General features: G+C 40.8%; 1 protein-coding gene across 1 annotated transcript in view; it reads right to left on the bottom strand.

Annotated features, from left to right (window-relative positions):
• astn2 (astrotactin 2) overlaps window positions 1–26,195 on the bottom strand; it is a 443,146-nt gene that overhangs the window by 312,735 nt on the left and 104,216 nt on the right. Inside the window, exon 3 of the mRNA XM_033646535.2 lies at window positions 13,624–14,053. Within this exon, the coding sequence (XP_033502426.2) occupies window positions 13,624–14,053 (430 nt within the window). The remainder of the gene's footprint in view (window positions 1–13,623; window positions 14,054–26,195) is intronic.

Below are 26,195 nucleotides of genomic sequence, written 5' to 3'. Positions count from 1 at the left end.
CCTCACTGACAACACACAACTTAAATGCTTCCCGCAGATAGTGCAAAAGGAAGAATGGGAAGTCTTTGTAATTAACTCCCATCTATTTATCATGGGGAAGGATGACAAGCCTGATTCAGTATTAATCAAAACATTACCCTGAGCTAGCTTGAGTGTGCCAAGCTGGCAGCCATTTCTCATCAATGATGTCACATTAGCGATCTGAAGCTTGACACTGGATTATTACTCTCCAGTCTTGAGTTCAATTAGTGCTCTGTAAACACTCGATAAGCTTGGTAATGACAGTGGTCTTGTGGATGATGAAACAATCCTTTTTTTCCCCCCAGATTTTTTTCTGTTATAATTTACTTACAACATCATTACCGTCATAAATGTTTAAAATTTTTGGATGGGCTATTCCCGTAGTTTTGACTGCATCACTACATAGAGCGAGGTAACTGGATGATTCATCCCTGCCATGACCTTGTTCCCCCCAGGGGCACTGAGGAAGTATCACAAGCCACTGAGAGGCTGAATCACTGCCATGGTTCAGTCGTTTCATATACAGAATTTAGGTAAAGTTGTTGTTTACCAAATTGTTCCCTCCACAGTGCTTTAGATGTAGAAAAACTCGGGGGGGGGGGAATCAAACAACAAGCAGATTCACTGTGGTTCTCGGAGTCAGGGGGGATATGTGTGCTTTTTGTTTAGCTTATGTGGAGTTGCTACACAGGAGGGATAGGGAGGGGTGGGGAAGTTTAAAAATTCCCCTGTACTAGCTAGGGATCGTTGTCAAACTGCAGGTCTCTCTTTTGTCTATTTTTAAGCAATATTAAGTTACACGTTCACTCCCTCAAAGTTGTAAAATCTAAGTATCTTTCAGTAGATTCTCAGTGGGTTACATGTGGTGCCCAAGGCTTTATCTGTGTTTACAATATAAAATAAATACCCGGTAATTGCATTCAGCAGTCTTTACAAACAACATCATTTCACTTAAAGGAATAAGAGGCACATGAGGAAAGCCTTTTGGGATATTGAACTGCTTAACTATAGCAGAAATTTTAATTTACTGGCCGAGCTTTTTTCATTATCTACAGTAGTGTGCTCCTAGATATGAAACTTTTTGATAGCAACCGTCGTGCTTTCACAAGAACAATTACAATGCTGTAATAATAGCTTCGGCCATTTGTTGGATCAGTAAATGCAACTCATCAGTTAGAGTTGCTCAGAAAAAGAAAAAAAAAACAGATACAACTTAAAGCTTTGACCAAATAACTTTTATAAAGTAAAATTAAATGACTCCTCAAGAATGTAATGATATGGCTTAGCTTAAGACTTTTCAGGAGTTGTTGTTCTCCTCACTTCACCTTGGAATATATTAAGGCTGGCCCACGCTAAAAGATGTTTCAAAACTATTTTAAACAGATGTTTAAAATATGAGAGACCCCACACATAGCAATACATTAAAAAACAGCTTTGTTCCTATAGTGTGTGGAGAGCAATGATTTAACCAAAACTTTACACCACACACTGTCAGACTCCATTCACGAACTACCAAAGTCCTAGTCCTAGTCATAGTAAACAAACATGGCAGACAATGGTCACGAGACACTAACAAAAAATTCACAAAGAGAAAATTAAAGAAATATCAATGACATCATACAATGCATTTACATGACATTAGAGAAAATTGATTCATTGAGTTAATCTCACTAAATCTGGACTTTTAAATACACTAGTCCATACCCATTCAGTGTACACGTACAGTTTCACACGGTGTGTGTTTGGGATACAGGTCATAGGAAATTGCAGATTAAACAGTCAACTGAACCCATTAAAAAGAGCAATGTATTCAGACAGAGTTTTTGTGAATTTCATAGTACGATTGCTTCATTGAAAGTACAGTAGTACCATTGCCAATAGTGGGATAGTTGGTGGGCTAAAAATGTACATTAGTAGTTGAGGTAGCACTTTGAAAGGCAGATAGTTAAAGTCGTTGCCTTATAGAAGCTTTTGCCAAGAGGGAACTTTAGATATTGGTCCCTAGATTATGTTCACTGAGTTTCATGCAGATCGGTCAAACTTCCTAGGAAGAGATTGATTTTAAAGGGCCAGTGTGTAATATTTGGCATGGTTTATTGTCAATCTGAATCTGAATCTGAATATTCTACCCATTAATATGTTTATACAAGTGTATAATCGCTATAAAATACAATTCGTTTGGTTTTCGTAGCCTTATAATTATGCTTTTATATATATATATATATATATATATATATATATATATATATCAAGGGCCTTGCTTTAGAGAGGTCACCATCTTGCACCACCATGTATGTACGGCAGACCGAGCGGACAATCCAGCCAGCCAGAGAACGCGTTTTGCGTGTATAAATAAACCAACGAAGACAGCGGAAGGAAGGAAGAAGGAGGAGGAAACAGCAGAGAGTGTTAGTAGTTCGTTGATAGAGAGTAGTGAAAAGTTTTTTTAGTTATAAAGATTGCGAATGGACCACACTTACCGCGCAACAGGAGAGAATGAACCTGAACCGTCATCTGTGAGGAAAAGAAGACGCAACTTCACTCCTTGTGATGCACTCTGCGGCGCTTTTCCTCCTGATGATATATCTCCCCAACGATGGTAGCAGTAGCACCGAATCCCATTCTGTGCATTCAGCCTCTCCTCTCACCCGCTCAGCATCTAAGTTCCTCATCTGTATGCTCCAGCTCAAACAGGTATGGCTCTCGGTCTGTGTCCGCTACAAGAAACTCTTCAAAATCGCGTTCAAAGTCGTCCACTGCAGCTACTATAGTCCGGAGATATCGCAAGGCTAAATAAACAGCTGAGCTCTGTTTACAGGCTACGCTGTCAGATTGGTGGAGCAGAGAGGGGAGGGGGTCCCCGCTAGGTATGGTAAACGAGTATGTGTGTATGAAGTGTGTCTGTTACGCTAGAAGAGTCAGAGTTTGGGACGGAGTCTTTTACTCCCTGGAGTGTTACCGGAGTTTTTGGAGTGCTCAAATAAGGAGGCCTTTTTCCCGAACGCTCCTCTGGTCTCCTGCTCGTGAGTGATTCATTACAATATGTAACATGGCTTAGATTTCTAAATAAACATTCACCTCGTCGCTAGATAGACCTACTCCTGAAAAACTCGTGCGCAGGGCTTTTTGTCCCTAAGAGGCCACCGGCCACCATTTAGGGGTGAGTGAGTGAGCCCTGCAATCTAGAATTTGACCACTGATGTCACTGTTTTCAACCCATTTTACACACTGACCCTTTAAGTGTTTTTCAAAAAATTCAAAATGGCAGAAAAATCTATGTAACTGGAAGTTATGGGTTCTTGAGGCAAATTTGTTCATGAGGAGAGGCATCTCTGTGCAAAGTTTCATGTCTCTACGACATACGGGGCATGAAATATGCCCATTCAAAGTTTGCAATTTCAATCAGTTGCTATAGCGCCCCCCTTTGGCCAACTGATGTAATATTGCTTCATTCGCATCCTCCCATGACCCTCTACCACTGTGCCAAATTTCACATGGATTGACCAAGTCAGTGAGGAGAAAAACGTGGAACAGACACACCCACATAAACACCCATACCCACAGACAGAGTTTTCATCATTATATAGTAAGATAAGATGTAAACATGTTAGTCCGACTGAAATCATACTAGACCAAATTTTTCAAAGTTGGACTAACACACCCAGATAATGCCAATGGGAATCAAATTACTCCAGTATGCATACAGTCAATTAAACCCAAACTGGCCAAGGTGCACGGTGCATGCTCTACAGTGTCCACCCCAGGCTTTGACCAGGAAGTCAAATAGTATTTACTGCGTACCAGAATAACCGATGGGTCAGGGTCCTTGTTCAAACAAGGACCCTGACCCATCGGTTATTCTGGAATTTAAAGTACTTTAAAATACTTGAAAAATGTTATTAATCTTTTATGGGTTTGAGGTGGTTTGGCCTGTTGAATTCTTTATGTCTGGAATTATTGCTCTTTCCTTTTTACATTGTAACTGAATGGCTAAAAATTTTCCTGACTAGCTGCCGTTTTTGAAACAACTGTGTTCAAGTTGTTGAATCAGGAATTGTGTTCATTTGTTTGTAATTTCCTCTAACTGGAATTTGACATTTTGTACCTCATTTTGCATTTGCTCATTTGGATTGTTTGAGGAGGCCTACATGTCTGTAAATTGCTTAATCTCTGCTCCAGATGTTTTTTAGTTTCTGTTCCTTTTATTTTCTTGTTTGATGAGTTTGACATTATTTGTCTGGAAGAAGAAGAAGTAGTAGCCGGTAACAACATGGCAAAATTTACCTCCAGAGCTGTGCATTTTTGGATGGACCAAATGTACAGAGCTGTAAAGTTGTCCACCATGGTACCAGTTTGCCTCTAGCTAACTGTAGCTAACTTGTTTGTTGATTGTTTGTACTGTCACAGAATAGGTCAACTGGAAAAAGGTCCAATACTAACGGGGCATATCACCACCTATTGTAGCGGAGACAGACATACTTTGGTCAATAAATCAATTCCCCTCCTGTGCTTGTATACTGGGCAAGGACAGTAGTCCAATTAAATGGCCTGGTTGAGCTATAACCGAAGCTCGACTTAACTATTTGTGTAAACATACTGATATAGATGGCACAAACATGGACTGAATGTTACAGTGTAAGTTGAAGGTGATTACATTCTGTGTTGAATCACACATTAAATTGCATTAAAACTCTATAACCCCCGCAGGACTGCCGGCAGTCATCAGGGCCCCCCTTCATGACAGGATATCGGAAACACTGAACATGTTCAATGTTTGCAATTTGAAATCAGTCTGGCCAGGATGGACCTCCAAGCAGACTGGGGATGTGAAAAGAAGTATCAGTTTACCTCATGCCACAGGAAAATCTGGCAAGATGATGCCCAGATCCATCAAAGAATCATGGCTTTGCTGGCAACTGTCAGGGGCGGGGGACTGGGCCCAAAATCAGCTTGATTCTCTTCTACTCAGCCTTAGACAAGGCTGATGAGATTCATTCTAAATGGGAATTGGATGGATTGCTTGTTATTATTGTGAGAACCAGTTCAATGGCACCAGCCAAGACACCCTCGACACAGTGTTGGCAGAGCAGTGGTGTGAAGTGCTGGCCCAATCACATCTGAAGTAGTTGTTCAACTGTATGCACTATTGTGTTTGGTTGCACTGTGAAAAAACAATATTTTCTGTATCAAGCTAATGAAATTTTCAACTCAGTTTCTCATACTTGTGAACATCTAGTACACATTCTAAATCCACAGACTTGTTTGGACACGAAAGGGAAAAATGGAAAAGTGATGAAGAAAATAATACAATCAAATTAGCCGTTAATAGCCGATCTATAAACTAGTTACACGGTGCAGCCAGCACACAGTGGACGAATGGCAGCCCAAGAAGAGTTCATGTTTGCTTTTACAGTTGACAGTAATGAACCACACACTCTCTGCCTTCCGTCCTCCAGACAGCCTGAGGCCTGGGGCCATTTCATCCCACAGGGAGGATGCTGTTGACCATCCAGTACAATGCAATAGCAGTATTAACTGTACATCACCTTCTGCCATCAGCTCTGGTCCTTGCTGCTGTGATTTCGTCAGTGGTTTCTGGGACAAGTGACAATGTTAGAGTTCTCACATTGTTTTTGAGGTTGTTTTTTTTGGCAGATGTAAAACAAAGTCAACCTTTAAACAAACCTGCATCTTCACTCTCAACTTTGCGAATTTTCAGTGCCTCCTTAGGGGCAACCAGAATTTGGGGATGTGAGATTTGCATCGTGCAAACATCTATCAAAGTAAAGGTCTTCCATTTCAATCAAGAATACAGCCAACAAAAAACAACAGGGCAGTTGAATAATGGGGCCAATGTGAGCAAATGCTATGATTATTGCTCACAAAGGAGAAGTTTGTCATTTTCTTCGTGGTTGTAGCTGACAAGACGCTGAAGCCCCTTCCCCACTGGTTAGAAAAAAATCCAACAACTCCTATAAACATCTGGCTTTTGTATTTAGTGGGAAAGGTTACAATCGTCATTAATTCCTGGACAAATTACTCTGCAGTAGTCTGGGGAATTTATCAGCTCCAGCTCTGATAATCTCTGATCTGCAGTGATGGAAACACCTGGGTGGAGGCGTTAATTTTCACCCATCTCCCAGTACAACATAATGACAAGCCATCATGAAATATCATTTGCCTCTGTCCAAGCAGTGATAGAACATGTTTTCAAATTAGTCAACATCAAGTTATAACAAAGAAGAAGTAACCACAGTAACATTTTCACTGGCTTCTATGCTGCTTTCTACAGTTTACTAACCCTGTTTTCTGGGCCATTCTTGACGCAGAGTGTGATGCACCAGTGAAAAAAACAAAGGACAAACTCATTTTCTGCAAGTGGAATGGAGTATTGCCTATTTTCAGCAGGTTTTCTGCCAGTGTTAATTTTGTTAACGAAAACTATGATGAAAAATATTTGTTTGTGACGCTTTTTTTCCAATGACGAGACCTTGTCGATCTAAAAATAGATCTTGATGATAAAACTATGATGAAATGTTTGTTATATATTTGTTGATGAGATGAAAATAGTAGTGGACGACTATCAGATATTCAAAATGAAACAAGAGGAGAACTGAATGATAAATTATTTCATGAAACTTATAAAAAAAAAAATTTAAACTAGGACGCAGAATATAGCCATGATTGCATCTTCTAATGCCGTATGAGAGGTATGATATCGGAGCGCTGACATGCTGGCTAATTCCAGTAAAGACTGAATGACAGGATGTTTCACTAGCCTGCTAAGACTCTTACCAGAGCAGTGCCAACCATTGGTGTGAGTTGTTAAGTGAATTCGGTAGTAAATAAGCAGCTGTGTGTGTCTGACCATAAATGGTGGAGCTATTGAATGGATTTGTGGAGTTTGTTAACTGCAGCGCAGGCTGTTTGCAGCTAGCTCCGCTTGTTAGCTGCTAAACTGCAGCAGAGTGAGCAGCCGCCAGCAGCCAGACTTCACATCTGTTGACTGGTCTCGAGAAGGTCTATGGTTTAATTGCTGTTTGACAGGCAGGTAGGAGGCTCAGCTATCTGTTATCGGCAGCAGACAGAGATGGAAGTTGAATCTTAATCACCGACTCTGTAATACATCACAAGTTTAAACCTCCAGACTAACATGTTGCAGAGTTACAAATGAATTCAGACTGAAATTATGTTATTTTTCTGCTTTCTGACTGTGAGATCAATAAGTCTCAGTGAACCTGCGCAGAAATCCTAGTTGACTTAATTATTTGTGGTTTCCAAGTTTTGAGACTGTAAACAGAGAGATTTTGAGCCTTTCAAATGATGATCAGTAAGTGTGTGCTCGCAACTCATCCAAACTTGTCTGGAGGAGAAATTCAAGTTTATAAGTGTGTAGAACTTTGTGGGGGAAAAAAAGTCTAAACAAAATTTCAACACCTGATACAACCTTGATTCCAATTTCTGATACCTGTATTAGCCTATGTTGGATTGTTTAAAGACAAAAAACACTTTGAATATAAGTGAGGACTAATTTTGGATGAAAATGTAATGACTTTTCATCAACTACAACTAGACTTAAACTGTGAAGGATAAAATGACTAGTATATCACTAAAACTAATAAGCATTTTCACCTAAAGCTTAAGACTAAAACTAAAATAGTTGCCAAAATGAACACCGTTTTCTTCACATAAAAAACGCTGCATATATGCAATAATTTTGGTGGGAAAACGATATAAAATAGTAATATGGTCCCATTATTTGTGTCAGTATAAGGTAAAGGTTTGCCTTGACCACCTGAGTACCAGATCATGATCCCTGGTGATTAATACAGTAATCTCACTTTAATAAAAGCAAGGGTACATTTCTCAAGGTCTGCAAAACCTTCTATTTAAAATGTTTTACAGCTGTAGGACAAAAGGAAATAAATAATTACAGTTGCCCATGACTCCTACCTGAACTCTACATATTCAGTGTCCACCCTTTTTCTTTCCTTTTCTTTACATGCACATCATTTATATTTGTATGTTAAAATGTACCAATATTGGCAGCAATATGCACTACCTCTAAAAGGTGCGAGCAATTAAAGTAGTTAAGAAAAGATTATGACACATAATGACGATGCTTGTTGCTGAAAGTCGTCACTGTGAGTGTTCTATCAGATCAACCTCTTAAAACATTGTGTTTAACGCTAACGAGAGTGAGGGTTAAGCAGCCGCCAGTAGATGCTACCAGAAAAAAGTTTGCTCACAACAATGAGAAGCAAAGTCTTGATTCCTATGCAATAACAGCTGTTAAGAAGTTAATTTCTACAACTTAAAAAATTAAAATGGATGGTTTTTCATTATCCAGGGCAAGGTTACTGATTTGGGTGTGTAATATTTGAATAATTGCTTGTTTTAACAAGTAGGACACGGTGCTAGTTGTGCAAGCCTGAAAACCGCCTCTACAAAGAGCTCTGGAGACTACATAGCTACAGTATGTGTGATGATGGCAGTCTGATGCTGATAACTGGTCCCTGAGTGCTCGTCACACAACGAGATTTTCAGCGTGCCTCTGAAGGTTTTTCTGCACCTGATTTACACTGTCCATGCTGCCCAAATGCATTCCAAAGCCGTGGGAATCTTGGTGAATAATGAAATTGACAGGCCTCATTTGTTTGGTTGTCTGTGTAACAAAAGCCAATGCCATGCACAACCCTGTGAGGCATAGCCATAATCCCTGGGGATAATACTATTGAGTTCAGTTGAATGAGGTTATCTGTCAGCAAGGACGGACAGATAAAGGATGACTGGTATTTGGAGACTTTTCGGATGCCGAGCAGCACAGAACAGGTGGGACAGGAGTTAATCGCCCCTGTATTCAAATGTCGCCGCTTTATGCAGAGTACAGATGGAGAAGCAGAAGCATCAAATTAAATGGTTTGTGAGCTATCTTTTGGAAAATGCCAGATTGCTTATGAGATTAATAGAAGGATGTATCAAGAAGTGTATTTGCAGCAAAAGCAATCACCAAAATCTGACCATTTGTCACATAAATCAGCTAGTTTTATACAAAGTCAAAGTCCTGGTGTAATACCCTGCATTGCAATACATGAGCCCCATTTCCACCCAGCAGTGCGGTACAGTACAGCTAAGTTGGAATGGTACCTATGGAGCCGTTCTGTCCCCATTTTTGGTACCTCTTCTGTTGGGGTACCTAGCACACAGATCTGGTACTAAAAGGTGGAGCTGTGAACACTGCGGTCCGTTGAATGGTCAATAGCGGACGGTCACTTTTGCTTAGGGCTGAGCTGTGGCTGGTTTGAGGCTCATGTAACCACTGTTCATACCGTGGAGAGTTTTATTAATAAACTGTAACGATAAAATGAAATGATGTTTTGCTGCCTCTTGCAGCAGCTGTAGTTGGAAAAACCATAACTAATTTCACTGGGCTGAATGCCAGTAACGTTTTAGGTGTAAACTTGTAATGTTACTCAATTTATAAGTTCACAACATAAATCAATCTGCACACCTTAAATTTCAAGTGACAATTTTGACTATTTTTATGTTTCTACTCTAGTTTTTATTGTCTCTATTGGATGAACTTTTAGCAATGAGTTGATCTTCAAGCATACTAGTCCATACCCATTGGTAGCTTTGTCACCTTCTACCTATGCCAATCCTCAATGCCTATATGCAGTTTGACATAGATTGACCACGTCAGTGAGTAGAAAAACGTGGGACAGACAGAATGACTGACTGACAGAATGACACACTGACAGTTTCTGTGATTATGTACAGCATACCATACCATGACTTAGTCATACCAAAAATTAGAGAACAAACAACAACATTGGCCACAGGGGGAGCCACAGCGATTGGTTGCATTTTAGCCATTTTTAAGCATTTTTCTGTTGTTATAGCGCCACCCAGTTGCCAATTAGAGTTAAATTTCTCCAGTCACCTTGAGGTGTCCTGTTCTACATATCTACCAAGTTTAGTAAAAATCGATATGGCAGTTAGGCCTGGATAAGAAATTAGCTCTTTAGCGCCCCCATTTTGTGTGATGGGGTCAGTAATGGAGGGGTCCCCTCAGATTATGTGTGGTCATATGCCTACAAAGTTGCGTGGTGATCAGTGAAACCCTTGAGATGTTATACACCTTTATGTGATGAGCCACGCCCTCCGCAATATTCATTGCCTTATAGAAGCTCAGTTTTAGTAAGTTTTCCAACTTTTGCCAAGAGGGAACTTTAGATATTGGTCCCTAGATTATGTTCACAGAGTTTCATGCAGATCGGTCAAACTTCCTAGGAAGAGATCGATTTGAAGTGTTCTTCAAAAAATTTAAAATGGCGGAAAATCTATATAACCGGAAGTTATGGGTTCTTGAGGCAAATTTGTTCCTCATGAGGAGAGGCATCTCTGTGCAAAGTTTCATGTCTCTATGACATACGGGGCATCAGATATATCCATTCAAAGTTTGCAATTTCAAATCAGTTGCTATAGCGCCCCCCTTTGGCCAATTGATGTAATATTGCTTCATTCGCATCCTCCCATGACCCTCTACCACTGTGCCAAATTTCACATGGATTGACCAAGTCAGTGAGGAGAAAAACGTGGAACGACACACAGACACACCCACAGACAGAGTTTTCGTCATTATATAGTAAGATTAATTTCAACTGGGTTATGTGACCTGCATATATTCTAATCCTCACTTGGAGAAAAAAAAGCGTCGTGGATCGTTGTTCCTGTGGGTTCCAGCAACACTAAACCCCTGCGCTTGCCTTAGAAGGACTAAATGCACAAACCCACTATTTCTTAATATCCCATTGAGAGAGACTCGCGCTGCAGCCCGTTCGGTTTTGTTCTGAAAATGTTGCCGTGCAACCTCATTCTGTGGACGATAAACGAGGTGCTGACTTCCCTGTGTCACTGATAATGAGGAAATACAGTGAGTGCTGGACGGAGCAGTGAGTGACAACAACCTTGCCCATATGACTGTATGGTTCTGTATGTGGTGAAAATGCTAGGGTCTAGACACCATGTTTGAAGGGTTACTTTTGGTTCCAAAGGTACCATACCGAAAGTGTTGGTGGAGACAGGGCTATATTGCCCACATTACACATCAAATGACCTCAAAAGGTTATGTTACACATGGTGTCCCTCTGCATTATTCTCTATATGTGCCTCAACATAAGACAGAGTAAATTTATTGATCCATTTATTGGTGGTCATGATGTGTGTGTGTGTCTTGCTGCCAAGAACCAGCTTGCTTGTCTCTCATTTTAGAGCCATTTGGGGACAAGTGTCACATTTTTGTTCTCTTGTAATAATGGCATCATTCTGTGAATGGCCCAAGAGACAGGCTCATACAGTAAGAGCCTTGACCTCTCTGCCCTCTGCCTCACTTTTCTTTTCCCAGTGGCTAATCCCAACATTCTGCCTTCCCGCTTGGGAATAGATCAGAAATTAACCTCTATCTCTTCACCTTGTTGTATAATTTTCTGTTTCGTTTTTAAATGAGGGCTGAACATTAATATATTCAAGCCTTAAGTTTTTAATGATGGATTGAAATACAAGATTGATTTTCAGAATCATTATTAGCTGTGGCTGCATGGGGTCTGGGACTGTGGGGCTAAAATATGCAAAAAAGTAACACTTCTTTTTTTAATTTTATGATATTAACATTTATTTTTTATCCACCATTCAAAAACTGGTGAATGTTTTAGACCTGAAATATAATTCAGTTTATCTGTTGTTGAGCTGTGAATAAATACTTTCTTTCACAATCTCAAACATGGATCAACAATGTGTGATATAACCTTAACCTAAAACTAGAGCAAAACATTATCAGTGGTTTATTCATTTTACCCTTTTTTTCAGTAAGTAAGTACACAGTCAGAGCTTGTGTAAATCCAGTTATGCAGAGTGATAAATACTATGGGAGCAAGAGGGCATTTCCACAAACTTCACCCATGCATAATTGAGCATGACAAGAATAACCAGGGCACCCTCTAACTCAGTCAGCACCCTTCAATTATTAAAGTTGTGCCTCGCAGGAGCACCCCAAGTTCAACAGGATATGATATCAACAAATACTACATAGCTTGAGATTAGAATTGTTAGATAGCTTGTGTGACGATCTCTACAGCAGAAATTTTGAAGCATCACTTTCAGTTTTGTCACTAATGGCAGGATATTATTTTTGCCCTCGCCTGAAGTGCAGACCCGACCCCTGACTATGTTAAGCAAGGGTCAACAGACCACCCGCTGACACACCTCGGCATCTACTCGACCGGACCGATGGCCCCTGTCACTTGACCTTTAGACATTACATTAAATTACAGGGCACTGCATTACATTACTGCTTGACGCACAGAGCCACTACTCAACCTGTGTTATGCTGAATTCATGAAGGGAGCTTTGTTTTTCTGGCATGCCTCCACAGTGAACAAAGAATCCAAAAATTCCTGATGAATTGAAGTAAATGGGGGCCAAGTAAAACAACAGCAAAATTATATCAAGAGATCATTTTACAAACTCTCACACAACCTGTGCAATATGTTGCAAGTCTCATTTATCCAATTGTATCTCAGTACTTCCCAAACACATGCATTTTCTCTAAAACCTTACTGTTTAAAACACATATGCATAAATAGTCTCATGTACAGACAAAGAGCACACCTGGGCAACTGCATACGTTTGAACTTTGCTTGTGCTTTCCATTGAAATCCTTCCTTCCAGTGTATTTATTGGCCAGGAAATGATGCGCATGGCTAAGTGACAGCAGAAATCCTGGCCAGTGGACGAACTGGGAGGCAGGATTTTTTAAGTGGAAGGCAGGAGCAGAGTTTAAATGCACACGCTTTCCCAGGTGCCCTATTTGTCCATGCATGAGACCGTGAGTTGCATTAGTTGTGTGGGAACTTGAAAACCAATGTTTTAATATAATTTTGCTGTTGTTACACATGGCCCCCATTTACTTCAATTCATCCACAATTTCCTCATTTATTGGATTCTTTGTTAATCAGTGAGGCATGCGAGAAAAACAAAGCTTTCCTCACAAATTCAGCTTAACACGGGGTGAGTAATTGATATACAAATGATCATTTTGGGGGTGAAGTGTTCCTTTAACTGAATAGATATATGTAGTAGTGCAGTTTCACTGTTAATGTGGTTTTAAAAGGAAATACATTTCACACTTGATAATATGATTCATGGAATACAGGGTTCTTATCATTACCGGCGTGATGTAATGCTGTGAGTCATAAAAAAACTGCTTATTTTTGACAAAATGTAAGCAGGACATTCTGTGCTATCAAGAACATGGTTGGGCTGGCCAGAGCCAAAGTGAACTGTCCAGGCTGGGCCATCTGGGGAGCTGGCACTGAGAGCCTCCGCGGATGTACAAATCATGCCTTCAGAACTGCCACTGAGCACAACAGATTTTCGATGACAACTCACATAATTCGAGTGTATGCTGCACATAGCTGAATGATACCAACATGACAAGCACCATGCTGTCAATCCCACAGCTATCACACATTAAGCTCTCCATACTGTGATTATATCTTCATCATACAAAATTGTTTTTCAAGGGGAAAGCATTTAACCTACCTCGTTTTTCAAAATTATGCTTGATCTCATTTTCCTTGCACATGATGTCTGTGTGTCCTCCGATGCCAATGTTAACTCCATAGTCCTCCTGGACCTTCCCATCGTTCAGCTTGTTGTGGAGCTGGTTGGGCGTGGAGTTAACAGAGTGTCCACCCGGGTCCTCCTCATCACAGTCGTAATCATCTAGAATTGGGGTCTCCCGGATGGGCATACCAATTACAGAGCTTCCATGCTGGTGAGTGCTTCGAGAGCCCCGGTAGCTGTCACGGCCCTGGGGTCCCAGCAAAACAGAAGGAATATAGTGGATCTCATGGGTGGCCTCGGTGCTGGCGCTCTTCTGGGGGATGCGGCGGCGCTTGCACCATCGGTGACGGGTATAGAGGACGAGGGTGAAGAGGAGAATTAGGAGGAGGAGGGCGATGAGGCCTCCCTGGATAAAAGCGAGAGAAAGAGAATGTGAGGGAAAGCACACAAGGACGACAACGCATATGCTCACACTTAATTGGTAATGTCGATATTTTACGTGGTACACAACAATACAAACATAACACACCTCTAACAATAACAATCACTGCTCCAGTGTCAAGTTACATTAGGCTGAGTAGCAGTTTGCACCATTTGCCCGCCATTAAAGTGAGAGAAGGGAGTTCTCAGAACAACATAATGCAGCTAACAAGGTCATAAAGAGACTAAATAATTTGTGCCTAAGCTACAGACAAGTGCACTGGTCAAATATACAGCACATTATTTAATGTGCAGAGAGGAAACAGTGTTGAGAATCTTCATAGAGCAGGAGACTTCAAAGTCTGAAAAATCTAAATAACTGCAGCCACAACACCTGCAACTCTGATTATTCTTTGTCTTACTGCTAAAGGGATCATAATGGTTTGGGACAGTTTCCATGACTTGGGGGCTTTAGGGGATGTAAACAGGAAGTATAATACTGACCATTTTTTGTCTAAATTTGTGCAATTAAGGGTGCTTTCAGACCCAGAGTTCGCTTGCTTTGGTCCAAATCAGGGACTAATTTTGTCACAAATTTGCATAATTGCCTAGAGTTGGTTCATGTTCTCATGGAAGCATTTAAAAGCAGACCAGATAAATGCGACACTTTCTGATGTCACAATGGAGGGACAACTACGCCGGTTGATCCAGGACTGTAACTGTAACATGCTCATGCTTGTTTAACCCAAACAATGCGTAACACAACTTCAGTTCGATCAAGATTGAGGACAAAAAATGTTCTCACCACAAACGAATCAAACCAGAGTTTGTTTGTAACCAGACTGAAACCACCTCTTCAAGACGGTCTTGGTCCGGTTGTTTTGGGGCGCACCCGAGTGCGATTGCTGTGTTTACACCTGCCCAAATGAACCGCACTTGGGGGGCAAACGAACTTAAGTTCGATTGTACCGAACCGAACAAGGCAGGTGTGAAAGCACCCTAAAGCACTCTATCCATGGAAAGTACAACCAGATACCACTGGATTATTCTGACTCTGAAGAAAACATAAAAATGTGTTACAGAAAAAAGAAGAGATGGCAAATAAGACAAAAAAACATGTTATGAGGAGTTCCTATTCTCTATGATTTCTCTGCAATTTATGGATGTTTTTTCAAAATGGTTGGGCGGCACAGTGGTGCGGTGGTTAGCATTGTCGCTTCATAGCGACAGGGTTCCTGGTTCGAATCCAGGGTGGTGGGTTTGAACCCCAGGGTGGGGGAGCTCTTCCGTGGGGAGTTTGCATGTTCTCCCTGACTCCAGTTTTCTCATGGGTACTCCAGCTTCCTCCCACAGTCCAAAGACATGCAATTTTAGTATTAATTGGTGACTCTAAAGTGCAACACACACCGCCGTCGGCGCGGCGCTGTGGCCGTCAAGTGCCGCCCCCCAACACACACTGGCAGCGGCGCGCAGCAGCACCGTCGACATGTATTTCCCACCCCAGCCCTCTAGGTGGCTGTACCTACACTAGTTGCCAACGGTTGCCAACTGCTAGTAACAGAAGAAGAAGAGGAAAAACTTTGAGGCAACAACAACTTGGATTTCATGGGTGAGTTTCTTATCAAAGTCGTCTTATTAAAAATTTGATACAGGACGTACATAAAAGGCTTTTCTAGCAGTGCCGCCATGAGCGCCGGCCGCGCTGGAAATAGGGCAGTGGGCTGAAGCAGAGCGGCGCGGCGCGGCGGCCGGCGCCAGTGTGGGTTGGTTCATAGAATATAATGGAGGCGGACGTTTTGACGCGCGGCGTATGGCGGCGGTGTGTGTTGCACTTAAATCGTGGTGTGAATGTGAGCATGATTGGTTGTCTCTATGTGTCAGCTTTGTAAAAGTCTGGTGACCTGTCCAGGGTGTACCCCACCTCTTGCCCAGTGTCAGCTGGGATAGGCTCCAGCCTCCCCGCCCCATGATGCCCAACAGGATAAGCGGTTACAGAAAAATGAATGAATAAATGACTGTATTCAAAATGGACACTGAAGATACAGATATGCTTGGAAAACAAACAAACATGTTCACATGCCTGCGTGTTGAGATACAGTATGAGTTAGATACAACTCAGAACAACAGGATGAATTTTAACACACTGACCATGTTGCTAAGCGAGCCAAATTACAATAATTTACAGCTGTTTGCAGAGCACCAGGATGCACCTGTCCCTTTCACCTCATGTAGTATCTCTGCCTCGTGTCTCGCCCTCCACGCACCCCATTGTCAGCTATCTCCAAATACTAATTGGTCTGCTGCATAATATAATCCATTTTTATTGCATTGTTATGAATGATGATTTCGTTAGTCATTGTTTCAGTACATGTTTTTGTTATTTTGTCTCGTCCCGTCATAAGACAAAGGAAGCTGCTGAGGATCACAAGTAATTCTGGACTTATTCCGTATAAAGAGAGAGGAAAAATGAATTACAGGGCACCCCCCTGTAGCAATGATGACATTAGCAAGTAATTAGAAGGTAGGAAGGATACAGACACGCAGTAGTTCGCATACACACACACATTGAAACACACTTGCACACAGTGAAATTGCTGTATAGTACATAACAGATTGTTAGTGCTCAAAATCAGCACTTTGTTAGCACATTGTGCACTTTCTGTTGTCAGATGTACAGTAGGCAGGCACCTGCATATAGTCACATACATCAATGGAAAAGTACAGGAGATATTATTATTTTAATATAATGCAGTGCAACATCCAGAACAGAATTAAAAGCTATCACCTCAAAAATGACCACAGAGTTAAGTAAGCACTTGTCAACAATGATTTGATACCATAATGTTAATAATGTAATGCACAGCTGGCAGGAATTGCATTTCATTGTGCAAATGTTCCTGTTGCTGTGTCCATTCTCTATCTATATATTTTCCCCAGCACACAGACTGAGAAGTCAGGCAGGAATGATTTTCTTTGTAGCAGTGCTGCATCTGGACTCATATCTTTAGAGTGTCACACACGCCAATGCACCAGGGATGTTAGCCTGTTTTGCCCTCTCTTTCTTCTTAAGGCCTTTTCTTCTTCTTCCTGTGGTCCTGTAATTTCACCAAGGAGCATCGCATTTCTCCACAGCCCATTCAATATCTCACCATCGCAGCAACATCAAACACCCTGCCATACATGCTGCGGCTGGGTGATAAAGTAAATCCATATGCACGGACAGAATGGCGGAAAGAAAGGGAGGACATGACTTATTTGTTGATTCCCCACAATGACATCCAATAGGTGAGACGTAGCGTTTGATTATGCGAGACATGGCAACCTAAAGGCGATATATATATATCCGGGATGTCAGTTCGAAGAATGCAGGGTAAGCACTTTTGCAAGCACGTTTAAAGATTTACAAAATTACACGCATGCAACATATGGATGCCCATAAAGTTCAGCCGCAGGAGTGTGAGCATGGGGAACACATGTGCACATGCACGCACACACGAATCACGGCAGAATAATAAATAAAATCCACAAGGGGTCATTCATAACAACATTTAAAATTCCATCTTCATGAGGAAAAACAAACCCCTTTGAAATTATAACTCATGCACTGCTGGGTGTCCATAAATCAAGCTATGCTGAGAGGGGAGGCGGCCCGGAGAGGACTAGTACCACGGACAAACTTGTTCATTAATCTCCAGTAGGATGGCAACTTTGCAGAAATGCAGTCCCGCAAACTCCCCTTCGCCTGCACTTCTGCATTAATTCTCCCTGAAGAATGGCAAAAACATACGAAGGCTTATGTTTCATTTTAGCAGCAGACTGATAATGGAGTGACATTGTGTGGCTCTGCAGCACCGCTGGAAGAAACTGCAATGAAAAATGTCAAACTGTTCAAATTTTTGTTTCAGATAGTCCCTTTAGCTGCCGAAAATATACAACAATATACAACAATTTTCTGTGGCTCGGTAATATCTTTATTCTCCACAACACCGCTGTAACACGTCAGTTGACTGTCACCTGAAAGTAAAGACGGAATTGCCCATTTGTCATGGAAATTTTAGGTAATTACACCTTTTACAATTACAACGTGCACTGGTAGGACTGATTTGACATTTACAACCTTAATTACCCTCCTTACATTTCAATTTGAATACAGCAGGCTTGGTACTAAAGAAGAGTTACAGCTCAGATGGTCTAAAACCTTTACAAAGTGCAAGCACTCAGACTAAAAAGCCATATCCACACCACACGCCGGCTTTTGTCTTTTCAAATCTCTGTTAATTTGACTCTGTCACATCAGTGCCCTTAAGAATCTCTCAAATCTCCCTTCCCGTATCATCTCACAATGTTTTCCTCCGCACTTCCCACCGTTCTCGCTTTTTGTTCTCTCCCCTTCTCGATTACCGCGCATCTCTCCGTCTCCATTCCCCTTCATGTTTGATCACATCTTTCTTCCACTCTTCTCTACAACAGCCATATAAATTCACAGTGGCAGATGTAGCCATGAGGGAAAATGGGTTTTCTGTTCATCTTCAGACCCTACAAATCCCTGCTGCTTCAGTCCTAAGTGACTTCACGGGGTGGAGAGTGGCTGGAAACCACATAATTCCACTCTTTTCTGTGGTATAGGTTTACTTGAGTCTGTGATGATTTCCCATGCTTTGCATTCCCTTTTTCACCCATTATTCCCCCATTTCCCATCAGAATCACTTTGCATGTTATTCTTCCCTTTCGCCTTTTGTTCTTCCCCCTGCGCCCTTCTCCCATTAGCCTTTCCCTGTACATTCCCTGTGTCTTTTTCCCATTCACCCTGCTTTTTACCTTTCATTCCCTATCCTCCCACCCCCTCCTCCCCTTTCCTTCCCTCTCCACTGTGGATCGAGTTGCCTCTTCCCTTTCATCATTCCCTGCCAGGCTCGCTTGCAACAGCTTCATCTCTTCTCACTTACTTTTTTATCCTGTCTTTTACAGATTGAATGTAGAATTTGGCGACAAACACCTGCACTGAATTATTCAACACTTACGCTAACCTTTTTTTTCCAGCAGAAATAATACCAGCAAATTCCTCAGATTAAGCTGTATTACCTCGGTTTAGCCATGACATTCATCTTAAAACTACAGAAGAAGAAGATTTGGACTCTTTTTGTTGGTGCATATAATAACAACCAGTGACAGTCAGGATGATATGGGTTGAGTGCATGACCTCAGAATGGATCTGAAAGCGCTGTGAAAAGCGATGAAAGTCTGAGTTATCCAAAAAAATAGATTTTTTTTTATACATGAAATCATCCTGCTGCTAGGTCATGTTTTATTGTACTTGACATTATTCTAGTGTTTACTGCAGGGGTGTAACACTCACTTCAGTTCATGTGTCACATACAGGCCAATCCGATCTCAAGTGGGCCAGACCAGTAAAACCATTGCATAACAACAACACCTCCAAATGTTTCACTTTCTTTTAGTGTAAAAAACTACATTCTGAAAATGTTCACACATTTGAAACACAGATAATAAACAGCCTGAAGTTGAAACATGCAACTACTTGCAATGTGCCGTTCTGCAACGTTCTAAAAACCTGCCAGTTCACACCAATGCAACTACACAAGACAGTGTATCATCGCTATGCAACAACTCTCTGTACTTCCGCTTTGTTTGCAGCTTTTCAGGCTTATTTTGTGGCTGAATATAATTTGTAGCTTCTTAAAATATGAATGAGGATAGTGATACTGCCTACAGTTGCATTTGTAGTAGTGATGAAATGCCAACAAACAAACAAAACAAGCATCAGATGGACTGTATTCATAATAAATTCGCCACAATAATATAAGTAAGCAGTGCCAAATAATCAGTGTTCAGCAACAGTGACCCACCATCCGACACCGGCACAGCAGTCAGGACAGAAACAGAGGTCTCGGCAGGCCCAGCAGACTTCACTACAAGCCGATTGGATATAGAAACAGGTGATGTGCCTTACGTTCTAAAACCAGCCGCCGGCGATTTGACCAGCTGAGTCCGGCCAATTCACACCGCTACAACTTTTCTCTGCAACACTCTAAAACGGTTTCATCTCATTGCAAAGCTTTGGCCTGAACTGGGCTTGAGATGTCTTAAAAAAGCTTTTCCACAATCAGTCAGTCTGCCTCTCACTGTCGTTACATGTGCATTTTCTATACATTTCAACTCCTGTGTAGTAATGCTGGCATCCACACACAACAACAAACTACAGTGAAAGCTATTGAGGACGTAGGGTGAGTTTTTCCCTGCCTTACAAACCATCTAGGTCACCAAATCAAGAGTTTTGGCAGTGCCTGAGCAGTAGGGTTCCAGCAATATTGTTTGAAGATAGAAGTCTGATACAGTTTCTTTTGTTTTGAAGCTGCTGATTGACAATATTTTGTTCAATATCTTTAAATACTGTATGACCACAGTAAGTATTCATCATATTCTGGTCAGGCTGAAAAGCCTCCGAGAAGCATTTTACATCAAGTAGGCTACTCACTATTTAACATGCTCCTAAAACCTGCCACCTCTTCACAAGTGCATCAATATTCGGTGTGCAAAGCAATTCAGTGGGCTGGATTGGACCCTTTGGTGGGACGTTTCTGGCCCACGGGCCGCACGTTGCACACCTCTGGTTTACTGTATTCCATAAAGCCCTGCATAAAAACAAAACCTGATGCTGTTTTGGGACTGGTTGAGGGAAAAAAAAATCAATACCATACATCAGCAACTATGAGCGTAATCTATTCTTGTAATTTTATTTTCTCCCCATTCAAAACACATTAGACTACAATATCCACCACGATGTGAAGGCACTGAACAGGATGTGTTCAGATGGCTGGCTCAGACAACAATGTAATTAACATGGCTTCGAAAAAAATTAACATTTGTTTTTCCTGGCTGCTTTAGAAACACAGTTTATCTGATTATATAAGGGTAAAATGAATAAATGAGATCTCAACCATATTCTCTGGAAATGTAACAAAGTTGTTATCCAAGCACACACCTCATTAAGATTTGTTCTTCTAGCTGCTGACTAAAAATCTAAAAAAAAAAAAAAGACTGGGTACGTTTATGTAACAGGTTAAGAGGTCAGGACGAGTCATCTAAAATAGTTTTTAGTAGGAAGAGAAAAGGCGAATTTTGTTGTAAGAACACTAAAAAATGGTACATATTAGCATAAAACAAGAGATAAACAAGGATATAACACAAAGACAAGATCTGAACTTGTTTTTTTTAATTCTCTTCATTGTCTTTAAAATGACTGTAACACAAATTGAAAGGCGTTTTACTGAGTTATCTTAAGGTCTACTCGTCAACATGCAAGGCAAATGAACAGCAGCCTAAAATCCCCACAGGCACAGTAGAGATAACCACTAAGTTACAGTGCAGCTTTTAATTGTCAGGGTTACAATACACACATACAGAAACGCACTTGCTCAGCTGTGACAGTTTACACGGGCACTTGAACATGGCGATAGTTACAGTTATAGTCAGTCTCACTACTTGAAGTCGTAGGGAGTCAGAAGGTTAACAAACCCACAGCAAAAGCTCATTAGACTTGATCATTAAGCTTGATTGAAGTGAATGTGAATTAAAGATATTCAATCACTGATTAATTGTAGACAGCCTCTAGTGTGTGTTAATGAAATAAGGAGCAGGGTTGGAGTTTTGTAGGGCTTTAGAATAAACCATACAGTGCAGAAATGAGAACATTTCAGCTGTCAGAGGTATAGCTTGGATTCTGTAAGCTTTTTCTATGCAATTCCCTTTTCGGTATTGAACTTATTTTTCTCCCATATGATAAGAACAATATCACATTCACTTGTAATTTTCTTCTTTTAAAGCAAAGCAATATGCCGTGCATGATATAGGTTCAACATTTACTTTAGCGACATCTTGCAGAGATGTAGCAGCATCTTGAGAGTGTTTGTAAGTTGTTTTGCTCCGACATTCTTTTTGCTTGTTTCCGCTGTTGTGTCTAATCTCTGCAATGTGACTCTAATTCTGACGGCATTTCTTCTGATAGAGGACTGAAATAGCACTGTCACCATGGATCTTTCAGATGTGTCACCTCGCTTTGGCCCATTCCTAGAAAATAGCAGATGTCTAAACAGATGCTTTGCTACATTTTGCATTCAAAACAGTGAGCAGCACGAAGACACAGGAAGCAACATTAATTGTAAATATCATCATTCTGGATTAAAAATGATGCTCTAACTGCAAAATCATTTATCTGGTTATTCACCCCTAAGATGAAATAGTGTGTGTCAGGTAGTTTCCCAAATAAGAGGGAATGAAAATTAATCCTTTTATATGAATACTGAAGGTGCACCTCACTACAGTTTCTATTGTGATGAAGCATAACATACATGGTTACCTCTGCAAATTATGTTAAAGGGAGAGTTCAGCCCAGAATCAGAACACATATTTTTACTCTTACCTGTAGTGCTTTTTATCAGTTGTTTTGGTGTGAGCTGTGGAGTGGTTTTGATATTGGCCATAGAGATGTCTGCCTTCTCTCCAATATAATGGAACTAGATGGCACTTGGCTCAAAGTGCCAAAAAATACACTTGAAAAACTCAACATCAATGTCTCTTTCCAGAAACCATGACCTGGTTACTCAAGATAATCCACAGACCTTATTGTGAGCAGTTTCATGTAGGAACTATTTTCTTTCTACCAAACTACACCTGCCAACCGTATCACGTGCAGAAGGAAGCGTGCATCTACTGCTAGCTCACCTCGCACCACTGAGCTAGCCGAGAAGGACATTATCAATGTTTATATCTCAGTGGTTTCTACACCTGTCACCTATATTAGGACACAGAAGGAAGAGTGCATCTACTCATGGATGAGAGACTTGTGTTTGTGACAACATGAGATGTAAACATTAACACTTTCCCTACCAGAGTATTATCTTTACATTACAAGCAATCACCAGCATTTTTGATCATATTCACTAATCTTTCAAGACCCACAGAATAATTTTTTCTATGAATATGTAAACAGTATAAACATGAACCTAAAGAGAAGACCTTCTGTTTTTATACACACACACAAAAAAACATTTTATTCTCTTATTCCATTTCTTTTTTTATCAACACTTGAATTTGTGCATTTTCATAGAAAAAAAATTGTGGACAAAAAACTGAGAAAATTGCACTTTGTGACAGAATGTCATTTTCACATATAAAATCAATTTCATCAATTTACATTTTTTGTTTTTTTTTTCAAATTTCCTTATGTCAGTTTGAGTTGTATGAGTGAAAATAATAATGATATTAATAACGAAAATAATATCCTGTTTGAGGTATGGTGGAACACGTTCAGTATTCTGTTGTCTCCCTCTGTGGCGGTCTTGTACGTGTGTGTCACTGTCACCGTCATGGAGATCCTGTTTCGTCCCACCAAACTTGTTTGCTTCCTCGTCCAAATCAGATTCAGAGTGTTGATCAAAACAGGAATTGTCGGAGTCTGAGACCATCAACATCTCCACAGCTTGTGCAACCATTAACCTTTCCATTGGCGCCGGCATTTTTGTGCAGATTACAAGCTGCAACATCTTCTTCTGGTTTCCAGTGGATCTTCTTCTTCGTTTGTTATTGGACACAGCAGTGCTGTTATATTTCACAAGATGTGTCACAGTTCCCCCTATATTATAACAGTGAAAACTAGGGATAGACCGATATGGATTTTTTAGGGCCGATGCCGATACCGATTTTTTTCCATCACCCTTAGCCGATGACCGATTATGGACTGCCGATTTCCTTGAGCCGATATTTGGGGCCGATACTGCTTTTGCTCCCTCAATTTACATCAAAAAAATGACACAATGATAACAAATATTACAGGTCTCAAGTTTAAAATAAGAAACATTTATTGAACAGTAAAAAATACTAAAACAAGATGGAAAGTTGAGGGAGAACAGGTAGAATATTATTATTAATATTATTATTATTATACATTCAAATAAAAAAAAGAGTTCAGTGCTCTTAAATCTTCCAGTAATGTCTTTATAAAATAAACAAATATTTAAACTGAAGCATAAATAAAACAACAACTACTGTACACAGTAGGATTCAACAGCTTTGTTCAACTTAACCACATACTTTCAAATGAAAAAAAGTGCCAGGGAAAAATAAATCTGCAAACCCACACGCATATCGGCCGATGCCGATACAAGTAAAAAACTCAAATATTGGCCCGAGATATCGGCCGGCCGATGTATCGGTCTATCCTTAGTGAAAACACACATTGACAATATCTCGTCAATGGCGGGGAAGAAGTTAATGGCATCCTCCTCGGCTGAGCCGTAATATTAGTTAGCTCAGTGGTGCGAGGTGAGCTAGCAGTAGATGCACGCTTCCTTCTGCATGGTGACACGGTTGGCGGCTGTAGTTTGGTAGAAAGAAAATAGTTCCTGCATGAAACTGCTCACAGCAAAGTCTGTGGATTATCTTGAGTAACTGAATCATGCTTTTGGGAAAGAGACATTGCTGTTAAGTTTTATTTTTGGGAGGTTTGAGCACCACAAGCTGAGTGTCATCGAGTTCCATTATATTCGAGATAAGACAAACATCTCTTCGGCTGACATCTCCAACAATCAGCAACTCACACCGAAACAATCTAGATGGCTAAACAGCATTATAGGTGAGAGGAAAAACATGTATTTTGGATTTTGAGGTGGACAATCCCTTGAGATAAACAATAATTAAAAAAATAATGGGCCTCATTCACTAATATCTGCGCAGAAATGTTCTTACTCTCCGCAAAAAATAAGTACTTGCGCAAAATCACCGTCGGATTCATGACACATGCGTACCGGCCAATTTTGTTCTCACCACCATGCGTATGTTAGTAAATCAGAACCATTCTAAATTGACAGGCGCGTGTCTGCGATCTGCAATCAGCATACTACCATGCCCCCATTTCTCCATATAAGGAAACCGCTTCCCTAGAGTTGATTCATGAATGAAGGAAGCGGTTACGCGAGGAGAGAAGTAGTAAATTTCACAGTTTGTTAGAAGCGATGGCACCGGGTCTTACAGGAATGCCATGGGTCATTGTAAGATTGTGGAGGACACAGCATGCCAGGATGATCTTGCACACCTTCTCAGGGGTATAAAGTAGTTTACCACCGGCCGTATCTGATCCAAACACATCCAACGGCCCTTAAGCACGCCAAAAGTGCGCTCTACGGCGCGTGTGTGGGCATGTATGTTATTATAGCGCACCTCTTGAGGGGTTTCAGGGTTTGGTATGGTGTCATCAGCCATGTTTTAAGGCCATATGCCCGGTCACCCAAACAACATAACATTTTAACATTAACGGAATAGAGACTTACTGAAAATACTAACTTAAAACAATTGAAATAAAAGACTAGAACAAAAGATGCTCACCAACAAGCCATCCACTTCTCACAGCCCCTGCCTCCAAACGCATTCCCACTGTACTGTTTTGCAAAATAAATGAGTCATGGGTGCCTCCTGGCCAGCGGGCCACAGCCTTAAGGATATGGCAGTCGGCATTACAGATCATCTGCACGGTGATGGAGTGATGGTTTTTCTGTTCATGTTATTGTTAATATTTTAATTGTCACAATGATGAGGGTGAACGTGTGTCAATTTCATGGTAATTTAATCCATTTGGACAATATATTAGTAAATTAATTATTTTAAAAAATGTTAATTAAATCTCTTTTTCATGAATGTGGTTTTATAGACTCTGCATGTACTTAAAAGTTATGTTTGCATTTTCTAAGTCAGTTCGGCCTTCCTCATTTGTGCGTACGCATGGTCTGAGGCAGTTCTAAATTTGTTCGCAGAGTAAGAACAAATTCGGGTAAGAAAATATTGATGAATCCCGGATTTGTGCGTCAAACGATCGTACGCACAGTTTAAGCACAGATTTGTGCATACGCAGTGTTTGTGAATGAGGTCCAATGTATCTAAAATCATTTGAAGCAATCCAGGGTGTAGATTTTGTTTCAACAACTATGGGGACATGAAGCAGGGGAGGTTTGGGGGCCCCAGAAAAGGAAATGTTGCCTGCGTTCCCTCGAAATCTCTGGAAGAAATGGTTTGTACATTGTTGACCACAGTATCAAAATTGTATTGTAACACGATGC

This window comes from Epinephelus lanceolatus, chromosome 19, assembly GCF_041903045.1.
Source record: "Epinephelus lanceolatus isolate andai-2023 chromosome 19, ASM4190304v1, whole genome shotgun sequence".
Classification (NCBI taxonomy): Eukaryota; Metazoa; Chordata; class Actinopteri; order Perciformes; family Serranidae; genus Epinephelus; species Epinephelus lanceolatus.
Note: the sequence above shows the minus strand (reverse complement) of the source record. Positions and strands in the feature narration are given on the sequence as shown.